Source organism: Bombina bombina, chromosome 7 (genome assembly GCF_027579735.1).
Source record: "Bombina bombina isolate aBomBom1 chromosome 7, aBomBom1.pri, whole genome shotgun sequence".
NCBI classification, from domain to species: Eukaryota; Metazoa; Chordata; class Amphibia; order Anura; family Bombinatoridae; genus Bombina; species Bombina bombina.
Genome location: NC_069505.1, coordinates 375,206,680 through 375,218,708, shown reverse-complemented (window position 1 = coordinate 375,218,708; position 12,029 = coordinate 375,206,680). Strand labels below are relative to the sequence as shown.

Below are 12,029 nucleotides of genomic sequence, written 5' to 3'. Positions count from 1 at the left end.
GCTCAGTTGATGTTTTCTTTATACTGAAGAATATATATATATATATTTTAACAGAATTATTTTTTAAAAAAAGTGTGTCAATCAGGCCTGAGAATGAACAAATTGCATTGTTATTATTAAAAAAGATGGATACCACTAACTAATACTGGTACGCAATCATTACTTGGCAAGAAAACAATTTATATACCTTTTTTATGTAACAAAACTATACATTCTAGGATACAGCCATTTTAGAAGTGAAGGCTACTAAAAATTGCTATGTTAAAGGAACAGTATACACCAATTTTTTATATAACTGCATGTAATAGACATTACTATAAAGAAGAATATGCACAGATACTGATCTAAAAATCCAGTATAAAACCTTTAAAACTAACTTAGAACCTCACAATTTAGCACTGTCGATGGGGTAAGGATGGGACACCCAGTGGAGGGGGTTGAGAACAGACCCCTCCCCTGCATATGAAAAGACCCATACAAACAGAAGCGATCTGAAGTCTGTAGACATCAGTATACATCTAAATCTGTGGGGCTTGGTTAGAAGCAAAACTATGCATTGTTACAAAAACACAACCAGATGGGCTATATAAATGGATCATCTACAAAACATTTATGCAGAGAAAAATCTAGTGTATAATGTCCCTTTCATTTAGTTTCTATGGTAAAAAAATCCTTGCATTTTGGTACTTGTTTATCTTGCTTGAGAGTTTCCGTTTTGTTGGGTTTTACTTACCACGCCTGGAAATATTTTTTGAAGTTTTTCTGCTGCTGCAAAAGCCTTTGATTTTCCTCCATTAAGACAGTCTTCAAATTCATACAAGGGCTGACGAACTGGGTTGGAATAAGATATCTTCGCATTGTCCACAAATGTTATATTTCTGACACCCCATCCCTGATGAGAAAAATAAATAGTACTACATTGTCATACACAAGACGAGGCATAAGCAGTTTCAATGATAATATCAATTACATAAACAAAACCGCAGTAATTAACACTTTCTTGCATGCAATGTTTTGAATATGATTAGGTTTTTAAACTTTTTCATTAGTATAAAAATAAATTAAATCATAACATTTCTACATTGTGGTAAAAGGGATACTAAAGACATTATTTTTCTTTTTTTTAAATTGGATAGAGCATGCAATTTTAAGCAACTTTCTAATTTACTCCTATTATCAATTTTTCTTCGTTCTCTTAGTATCTTTATTTGAAAAAGCTGGAATGAACAAAAAATATATATATTCTGTACTCATCCAAGTGAAGTGCTCAAAAATGGGAGAATGTGTCAAAGAGTAAGTACAAATAAAAAGCATCTCTATGAATAAGGCTATCAGCCGAAACACGTAAGATGCGTGTTTCTTAACTGCACGTTTGAGTTTTTCTTTTATGTTTTGCCAATAAACTTCAATGGACTTTATATAAAATGGCCGGCTCATAAGCTTTTATTCTTGCTTTTCAAATAAAGATACCAAGAGAAGTAAGAAAATTGATAATAGGAGTAAATTAGAAAGTTGCTTAAAATTGCATTCTCTATCTGAATCATGAAAGAAAATACGTGGGTTTAGTGTCCCTTTAAGTTCCATAAGTAGAATTATCTTGGATCAACTTGCCAACAAAGATCAAACAAAGCAGTAAAGATACAAAAAAAAAATGAGAGAAAAACACTAATGCTGAGAATCAGGCCACAATTAAATATAGAATGCAGAAGCGTCATCTAAACTTGTTGTCTGCCGAAGCATCAAGATCCTTTAACCCTTCAGATATGTAATTTGACGTTTGGTGTGATACATAAATGCTTAGACGTGATGTCTAATTCAACCCAAGAAGTGGAAACTGTTCTACTAAAATTCATCTGAGCCTCTATAAAATAGGTGTCACATTTGCCATGCAATAGATTTTATCAGAACAAAATGAGAAAAAAATATTATGAAAGACAATACTGGTATGAAATAAAATATTAGCAAAAATTAAAGTTGTACTGAATAAAAACTATGGTATAGCACCTGCTGTTCATTTAGTCATCTACGGTAACTCAACCTCAAAATAACGGTCTGCAATGTGCAATAACGCAGAGAACTTTGCCACACAAGTTCAAACAGTGAAGTCATCATGTGTGCTTGAACGCGTTCTCAGACAAGAGACTTCTGGGCCTATCTGATTCCAAAATATCTGACAAAGCCGATATTGGAATGGTTAGAGTACTGGAATTGATAGATTTTACAAATCCATTGTATTTAAATGTGAGGATATGGTGTACCAGGGCTGGGTTATTCTCCATATATCTATATAAAAATACCACTATTTGGCTCCTAAAAGTATGTCTGACTCCTAAATATTCTTACTGGCTACTAAATTTTAAACAGATTTGTCGACCCCAATGCAATGCACATGAATGAGCCAATCACAAGAGGCATCTATGTGCAGCCACCAATCAGAAGCTACTGAAGTTGTTTAAAATTGTATGCTCTTTCTAAATCATGAAAAAAAAAAAAAATAATAAAAAAAAGAGAAAACAGTTCCAGCAATTCAATGATGGTCCTCAACAACCTATTAAAAGGACATGGTAACAAATCAGACCATGTGCAAAGATTCAGCAATCCTTAGTGTCCATGTAGTGATATCACTCCACAGTTACAGATGAGAGTTTAAGCATATCTGATAAAGAGTGAAGCTTGGTAATAAAATTCTCCTAAGCAGAGCATCCACTATGTGGATCGAGGGGCTCCACTTAAGCTTCTACTGCTCCAGTGACACCTGATGCGGAGGCCAAACAAGCAGACGCCATCAACTAAAGGATCTTTATCAAGCTGCACGGCTCCCACGTTTTATTTCCAGCGATCCATACAGTGTCTTCAACACGTGCTTTTACTTCCTTGTATGTCAATCAGGAGTAAACTCAATATGCTAGAATAGAGTGTAACATCCGTAACCTGGATACTACTGTCCCACAAAGCTGAAGCACATAGGGAACCAAATGAATACAGGATAAAGGAGGACTCCTTGTAATCTACAAAGTAATGAAAAAAAGGAAGAAATCCTGGATTCAAAGTGATAATAAAAAAAAAATATTCTTTATTCCAACATGCTAAAAAGATCCATCACAAGAACAGAGCGGAAAGAACAGACATGCATTTCGGCAAAAGCCATAATCATAGAGGGGGCGGAGCAAGCTCTGAAATTGAGCGGTCGTATGCTACTACAGCTCCGGCTATGTCTAACATTTAACTATATATTTGACCAATCAGTTCAGCTCAATTACTGTTAACAGAGTGGCTAAAGGTCCAGAGAACCTGAATACGCGGCCCAGAGATTGAGGGTCATTGACAACTACAGAAAACACATACTCTTCATGAAGCTCTGTGCCGGGACTCATGAGGAGCGGCCATCTTTCTGCTCAAGTGAAGGCCTAAGGTTGGTAATGCCTAGCTGGGAGAGGAGACTGATAGACATCTTAAACAAACAGTTGTCGGAGATAGAATACAGGTTAATCCTAACTTTATATGAGGACCCCATGGAACAGATGGGGGAACCGACTCACGCTAACGCCAAGTGGACGGGGGCAACAGAGGCTAATAGGACCCGACTCACTGCAGAACATGTGATCATAAACAAGAAGCCTGATAAACAGCCAGAGCTTCTGCCTACACCACCGGCACCAACGGAAATGTCACCCGTAAGGGATCAGAGAGGGTGGCTAGTACCTTCTAGTGACTCATTACAGAAACTGCTAGTGAGCTCAGACAGCATGGGACATGTGGTTACAACAGGCTGTGCTGTGTGTGTAGCAGAGTGGAGCATGTGTTCAAGGGATAGAGCACAGTCGGCTGCTTTTGAACATAAGAAGCTCAACAGAGAAGATAATTCCCCACAGATAAACCCATCGCGACACTATGGAGTACCAAGACTTCATAAAACAGATGAGGGAAAGGATCGGCAACTTTCTTTTAAGCTGCCGGATTTGGTCTGTGACATCAATAGACCAGTGAGAGACACAAATCTTGATTGGTGGCTTAAGACCCAGATGAGAGACATTACTTTCCATGACCCCAAAGGACTACTGACAAACATAAAGGTGGCAGTGTCAAAATGTTTATTGTTCCAGAAATTTGTGCAACGAAGAGCTGGTGTTGGCTAGTCACCTTTGTTACATCATATCTATATTGACAGTTGTCATATTACTTCTAACCCTGTGGTCTGTGTTATTCCTCACACTTCTATATAGTAGACATATTAGCTTTATTAACAGATTGTATGTTGAGACTAACTACTCAATCTGGCAAATGTGATGGCTTGAGACATTAACTGAATTCAGTCCATCTGGCATTGGATAAGGAAGATTTTGTTACTTAAGATCCTCTCAGTCCTCAGTTAAAATCCGTATCTGGACGTATATTCTATCCTAAGTGATCAACTGATAGTGGACTTATTTGCCACAGAAAAATCTTGGTTAATTTTATATGTTTGATGTAGACACATATTGACTATTATGTTTTATAGATATGTTTTAGATTGGAAGCTTGCATACGTACATATACATTACGGTTAATTTACCTATACTGAACCAAGCAATAGAGGTACTAGGGAGATCTTGCTGGCTATTTCTGTGTTCTTTTTTTTTGTTTTTTGCTTTGTTTTGTTTTTTTTGTTGTATTTTTCTTCATAAGGCAGTGGTTGATTATCCCCTCTCCCCCCAAACTTGACTAACGAGAATACGACATCTGCTAGATAATTGCCTGAGATATTTACCCATATTTATCTAACGGCAGCAGGTGAGGCTATGGATTTAATTTAAAATCTCTTCCGAAACTATGTAGATACCAAATGTGACCACTAGAGGGGAGTCAAGGATTAGTTGCAGTTTGCTATATGCAATAGATGTCCGTGATTTTGTAGCTTGATCTACTCAACTGCCCCGGTCTATTTCCAGATTTTCAGCCTTTTGATTATGGATCACCTATACACAAACACATTATATGTGTGTAGACTTAGCTCTCAGAGAAGTATAAGATCAGCATTCCTTGGGTATTTCAAACCAGCATGTAACATAAATTATATTGCTTATCATTACCAAGTTTGGACAATATCCCAGCTATGATCATTTAAATAAGCTACCTTAAACCTTAAAAAAAAACGGTACACCAATCTCTAAGTCTATTAGTTTATTATAAGCCTTGTTTCATATAATTTGTATACATTTCTAGGGATCTCTTTGACCGTTTTCTCACTTAGATAGAGGGGACAGTAACATCTCACTGGTTACATACAACATAATATTATAGTTACTAGGTGTTATCAGCCACAGGTGAGAACTCTGTTTCTGTCGTGGGGTATAGGGCCCATACCTTTACGACAGACTTATAGTCTACAAGATTGCCTCAAGTATATATCACCTTTCAAGCAACCTGTATAGTTGTATATATGCTTTGAAGATTCTAATTAGGTGAACTGTGTAGATTTTCTGATAGCTAGAGCTATACTCAATTCCAACAGGTAAGCGTGGGAAAATGCATCCCTGGGAAACCCTGTTTTACTGTTCAGGTTACGTGTTATAAAATCCAGTTTCAGCCTAGTCTCCTTCAGAGATAGTTTAATGTCCAATATGATAGAATTGTTTGCCTTTCCCCTACCCTGGATGGTCAGATCTCTCTCTCTCTAGGCTCTGAGTTTTTTCATGTTCTATAGTATTGTAAGACTCTGACCCACATATGTATTGAGGGACCTATGTACTACCCTATATCATGTATGTGTCCTCTGGGTAAGAATGTATGCTATTTTGCTCTGATATTAGTCTGAATGTGGCACTTAGGGCTAGATTTATTAATGCTGAGGCGTACAGGGCCGCGTATACGTGGCGGGGCGAAATTACCCGCAGGTATTCGCCATTGCACACAAGCGCAATTTTGCGCTTGCGTGCAATCCCGCCCCCTGCCCACGCACAACCAATCACGTGCGGGCAGGAGCTGTCAATCTCCTAGTTCGGACTCGACCGAGGAGATTGAATTTCGCCACAATAGAGGTGGCGAAGATCTTAGGGAAGCAGCGTTCTGGTGACCGCTGCTTGATAAATCACGGCGAGCAAGTTCTTGTGAGAACTTGCAGCCGTAGAGGCTTGATAAATCGAGCCCTTAGTGGTAGTACTGAGTGTTTATCTCACTATTCAATTTGCAATGTTTTTTTACTGATCTTGATATATCCACTTGGTGTGCTTTTTATTGCTTAGCGATTCCCCTAGTTCAACAAGTTCCTTCAGACACTGGAAAGCTCAAGTCTCTAGCGTTTTATATTTATACTGTGACAGATAATTACCAGGCTATATATTCCTGCCTCCATGTGTTCAAAATTACTAGAATTCAGTTTTCGTTTACTGAGTAAACAAAGGAACGCAGATTCCATAGAACTCCTCCCTATTATTTATTATATATTTGTTGCAATATAGCGGCCATGGATATCCCCATCACTCTCTATGACATAATTTATCTGGATAGTACTATTCACAAGTTTTTATATTTCTTATATGTTTGGTCTAAAAGTGACCACCCACTGGTCTGGGAAATAATATGTCATAGATATAAAAGAGGTCAGAAATCAAATATAAAGGATTTGTTTGTTTGTTTTCAATCACATGTGTTTATCTTTGAAAATGTTTATTTCCTCTGTATGCTGGATGTGAATTACGGGCTTTATTTGATAATCATACCATTGTGTAGACTTATGCCTATGTCCATAACTGTCCTGCAGGCTTGTTTATGTTTATAAGTTGTATGACCTCAATAAAAAATTATTAAATAAATAAAAAAAAAAAGCCATAATCATAGACCTCGCCCAAAACACGTAAGACCATTCTTTTTCCTCTGTTCCGGTCATGGATCTTTTTAGCATGTTGGAATAAAGAATATATATTTCATTATTACTTTGAATCCAGGATTTCTTCCTTTTTTATGTACCTTTAATAATAAGCCTAAGAATCTAGAAAAGATTATGAGCTTTCAAAAGTCTATCTACTACTGGATAAGGAAGTTATTTAAAAGAGCTCACCTGCCAAGAAGGAAGATGCAGGGCATGTCAATCTGGACATAAAGGAAGAGTCAACTGAATGTATTCAGGAATTTCACCTGCTTTGGGAAATATAAGCACATTGGCCAATGTTTAAAAAAACCACTTCCATTCTGCCCTGTTTAATCTATTACATATAGGACAAGAACAAATAGAGAAAATCCATAAAACAGCAGGCAGACTCAAATTATGTAATGAGGGATTTTCCAGCCTCTTATATCTGTTTAAACGGTATGCTTCCTGTAATGAAAACTCACTGTTAACATTTGATTTGATAATTGTGAGCTGAAGTCATCAGATCTACTTCTGCCATTCCCTACTATTAAGGACATTACATTTTGTTCCACCCTCCTTGAAGAACTACTTGAAAACTGATATAATCTGTGTGTCATTTCTTTTCCCTACTTACCTGTGCAGTATTTTTCGGATAAAGCTGAAAGGCCAGATCAAATGACAATACATTTATCAGCAACATAAATTAATCTGGTTGAACTGCCTAAAATAAAACAAAGTAATACTACACAGTTATTCCACAGGGGTGCTGGAATCTGGAGTCAAGTCTGTTCACCAGGACAAACAATGCTTTATCCGTTCTAGAATGGCAATACAAGCCTAGAACTTTATTGTGGGTGCTAAACCTTCAGAAAACTTTTCTTAAATGTGGCATATTCTCCATGTAGCCCTTTAAACCAACTGTATTGTTAAATGCGTCTAAGGTTGTGTTTAAAGGTAAACAGAAAGTGAATATGGATTTTGAACCGCTGCCTTTCAACAGTCTGTCACGCCGCTCCTGCTGGCTCCTGTGTCACCGCTCCTGTTGCCATGGACTTCTTTCCTCTGTGCCAGAGTATAGGTTGTCTTGTGCTCCCTGGGTGCTAGTGTTATTGTTTCTGAACTGCTGATTGCCTTATGGATGCTGAACTCTGCCTGTCTGTGACCACTCTATGATTAACCCCTGAACTGCTGATTGCCTTACTGTTGCTGTACCCTGCTTGTCTGTGACCATTCTTCTGTTTAACCTCTGAACTGCTGGTTCTCTGAATTGCCTTGTTGTTGCTGAACTCTGCTTGCCTGACTACTCTCCTGTTAACCCTCTCTGCTGTGAGTACCGCTTACCTCATTTAATTATCTGTTCTCTTGTTCTGGGATATTTCCTTATCTTTTCACTTGACACCAGGATAAGACTACTGGCCAAGTTTGGTCTGATAAGGAAATACCCCACGGGCATTACACAGTCTCTCCCAAAGGCTGTTAAGTAGAAATTTGTTTGTAGAAGGAGGCGCTGATTCAGAAGACCCCAGGAGATTCACTGTTCTATCCCCCGGTTTTCTCAGATACTCATCAAGATAGAGTGTCTCTCTCCAATTGCTGTTAGTAGATTTTACATTGGCGTAGTGCATCCAAACACCATAACAAATAAGTGTAGATACTCACAGGGTAAAATTTGTATAAACGGCTTCTTTATTGTCAAGACATTTCTCCAGCTTTTTATACAAAAAAGCAGCTTTATTTGGCTCAACGCGTTTCAACGGATAGCACTGTTTTTTTCAAGAGCCTTTGAAATTAATGTAGCTTCATAAAAGTCGTAGCATTTTAGGAAATCGTAGCTTGTACAATGAGAAATGCTGACAGCGATAAATTTGCTACGCCCACCATATAATAAATCGGCCCCAAGAGTCAGGTAATAGTAGGCTGTAAGGTTACTGAATCACAATCGAGAAGCCGGGTCAACGTTTAGACAGAAATCAGTACACCTATAGGTAGAATAAACAATTCAATACACACACCCTTACAGAAGAGGCAAGTGGCCTTAAATAGTGCTATCCACAGGAAAATTTGCTTTGGAAGCCGGCAGAGGAATAAAGTGACACAGGAAGTAACGCACATCCGAAGGGGAACTAGTGCACCCAAGAATGGATAGCTCAGACCATGTTAGCACTGTATAGTGACGTGCACTAAACAAACTGGGTTGTTATGAGGCGTGATACTTTCATATGCACAATATCATTTTTTTATTTTTAACAATTTACTGACAGTGCATGCATTCTCCTACTGTCCAAACCCAAAGCGTCATCCCAAGAATTTAAAAAAAAAAAAGTCTTCTATCAATACACTCTTTGAGGAAATGTTTAGTAGCATAAAGGCCATCAGACGACAGTAATGGAAATATCATAATGTCCATAGAGGACGTTTAGTGCTAAATTAATAGTATCTGTTTAAACTTAACCCTAGTTTTAGTTTTATGTGAAATCCAGGAGCTCTCAAACACCAGAGTTGAGAATCCCACAAATTTTAAATAAGTGCCAAACCAATAACACATTATCTGATTGACTGGCAAATAGAAATATGTTCAGCATATACAACGGCCTATATCTAATAAAAAGCATATACAGGTAGCCCTCAGTTTACGCCGGGGTTAGGTTCCAGAAGGAATGGTTGTAAATCGAAACCGTTGTAAATTGAAACCCAGTTTATAATGTAAGTCAATGGGAAGTGAGGGAGATTGGTTCCAGGCCCCTCTAAAAAATGTCATAAGTAACACCTAAACAGCATTATAACCCTAATAAAATAATCACACAACACAGAATATATAATTAAACTAAGTTAAATGAACAAAAACATTTGCTAAACAGCATTATAAACCTAATAAAATAATCACACAACACAGACTTCACTTGCATTTTTCTGCAAACAGTTCTTTCTATGCATTCCAATCTGGACTGATTTATAGACCGGAAGATCTTGTTCCTTTGAAATCTGCTCGATAGCTCAGGTCTGGTTAAACTGATTAATTTCAGCTTGCTTTGCTTTGCCGTAACACAAGCGGACAGCTCCACCTACTGGCTATTTTAATACATGCACTGCTTCTCAATGCTTTTCAATAGCAGTCACATGACTGGAAAAAAGGTTATTATTCTGAAACGGTGTAAATTGAACCGTTGTAAAACGAGGGCCACCTGTATTGGCATTTTTTTTAAACAAAGGTATAATTAAAGGGACATTAAACACTTTGAGATGGTAATATAAAATGATAAATTGTATATAATAAAACAACTCTGCAATATACTTTCATTATTTATTTTGTCCTCTTTGCCTGTAATACCATTCTGAAATTGTGAGCTTTTCAGTTCCTGTTAGAAATGGAAGTGCAGAACACTGTTAAATCCAGCACAACCATTGGCTGCACACTCTAATGACCTATGTATAACTGTCCCTAATTGGCCACAGCAGAGAAGGTAACACAAGTTACAACATGGCAGCTCCCAGTGTTTTATAGACACTAAAACTTTACACTTATTTTGTCACTTTTTAAACAACTAATGAAACTTTAAAAAATAAATCTACATGTTACTCATGGACTAATCTTTTCTTTGAATGCATCATTCTATCTAGCATGTATTTAGTGTTTAATGTCCCTTTAATATACTATGATTTCATGACCACCAATAACCCCTATTCTTACATTACCCCAAAGTTACTCTTCTGCCTTTACTACCATTGTCTCTAGCAGTATTGCTCCAATTCATACTGCTCTTCTCCATCCTATTTCATTTTATTTACACAATACCCAGTTAAAGCTATTTCTTCATTCACAGCTCTTCTCCATCTGAACTATTCTTCTGCATCTTCTCATCTCGTATCACAACACAACTTACTGGATTTCTCTCTCTTTTAATTACTCCTTGACCCCATTGTTTGGTGTTCACATTGGTATCTTTCTACTCTCTTTTACCTTTTTCCCATCACTAGCTCATCTGTTATATTTTCAATAGCCTTCACTGCTTTGCACTACATTTCCTTACCAACTATCTTCCAATCATAGCGTTTAATTTATTATGGTTTTGCTAAGACTTAGGCTTTGCAAAAAACTTTTAAAATTTTAAGTGCAATGATTTGTTTTATTTAAATATCTTTATACAGCTAGTTGTTATTATTGTTGTTACTATTACTATTCTGATTATTATTAGCATTATTAATAATAATAATGGAAATACAGAGGCCTAGATTATGAGTGGAGCGCAATATTGTGCTTACGCGAGCGAGATATTGGCGCTCCACTCAGTAATACCAGTATATATATTTATGTCTTTATATGTGTATATACGCATATATATAATGAAAACACAGTACCCCATAGACGTCAATATAAAGGCACTTTCACTGCCGTTTATTTCTACCACACATCCCCTCACTTTAACCCTTTATAACTGCTTTGTGTAGTTTTTTTTAATAAAAATAAAGATGCTCATATTTTTTTTTTTTAATTTGTACAGTAATGTCCTCTTTATTTTGAGGGCAATTTGGGCACATTTTTTTTATTAACCAGTGGTATAACCTCTCTGGTTAATTGCCCTAAGCCAAAAATTAAACTGCGAGCTCGGGGAAGCATTAACCAGCCATTTTATTTAACGTGCGCCCGAAGAGTGAACAAATTCCACAGTACAGTATAAGAGTGCAAGAAACACATCATGATAAAGAAAATGTTAGGCTCTTTGTTATGGGAACTTATAGGTGATATTTATTGTAATAAAAAGAAAATGTATGCTTACCTGATAAATGTATTTCTTTTTTGACACGATGAGTCCACGGATCATCTTAATTACTAATGGGATATTCACCTCCTGGTCAGCAGGAGGTCGGCAAAGAGCACCACAGTAAAGTTGTTAAATAGCTCTTCCCTCCCACTCCAGTCATTCGACCGAAGTTAAGGATTGAAAGGAAAAACCAAGGTGCAGAGGTGACTGAAGTATATAATAACCAACAACCTGTCTTTCAAAAACAGGGCGGGCCGTGGACTCATTGTGTCAAAAAAGAAATACATTTATCAGGTAAGCATAAATTTTCTTTTCTTTTTAATGCCACGATGAGTCCACGGATCATCTTAATTACTAATGGGATTCAATACCCAAGCTAGAGTACACAGATGATACGGGAGGGACAAGACAGGGAACCTAAACGGAAGGCACCCACTGCT

At 37.1% G+C, this 12,029-nt stretch overlaps 1 protein-coding gene across 2 annotated transcripts in view; it reads right to left on the bottom strand.

Annotated features, from left to right (window-relative positions):
* The window catches only part of ATG7 (autophagy related 7), a 582,165-nt gene that overhangs the window by 309,232 nt on the left and 260,904 nt on the right, over nt 1-12,029 (bottom strand). For both annotated transcript variants that reach the window (XM_053721092.1, XM_053721093.1), the window contains one exon: nt 734-892. In XM_053721092.1, coding sequence (XP_053577067.1) covers nt 734-892 — 159 coding nt within the window. The remainder of the gene's footprint in view (nt 1-733; nt 893-12,029) is intronic.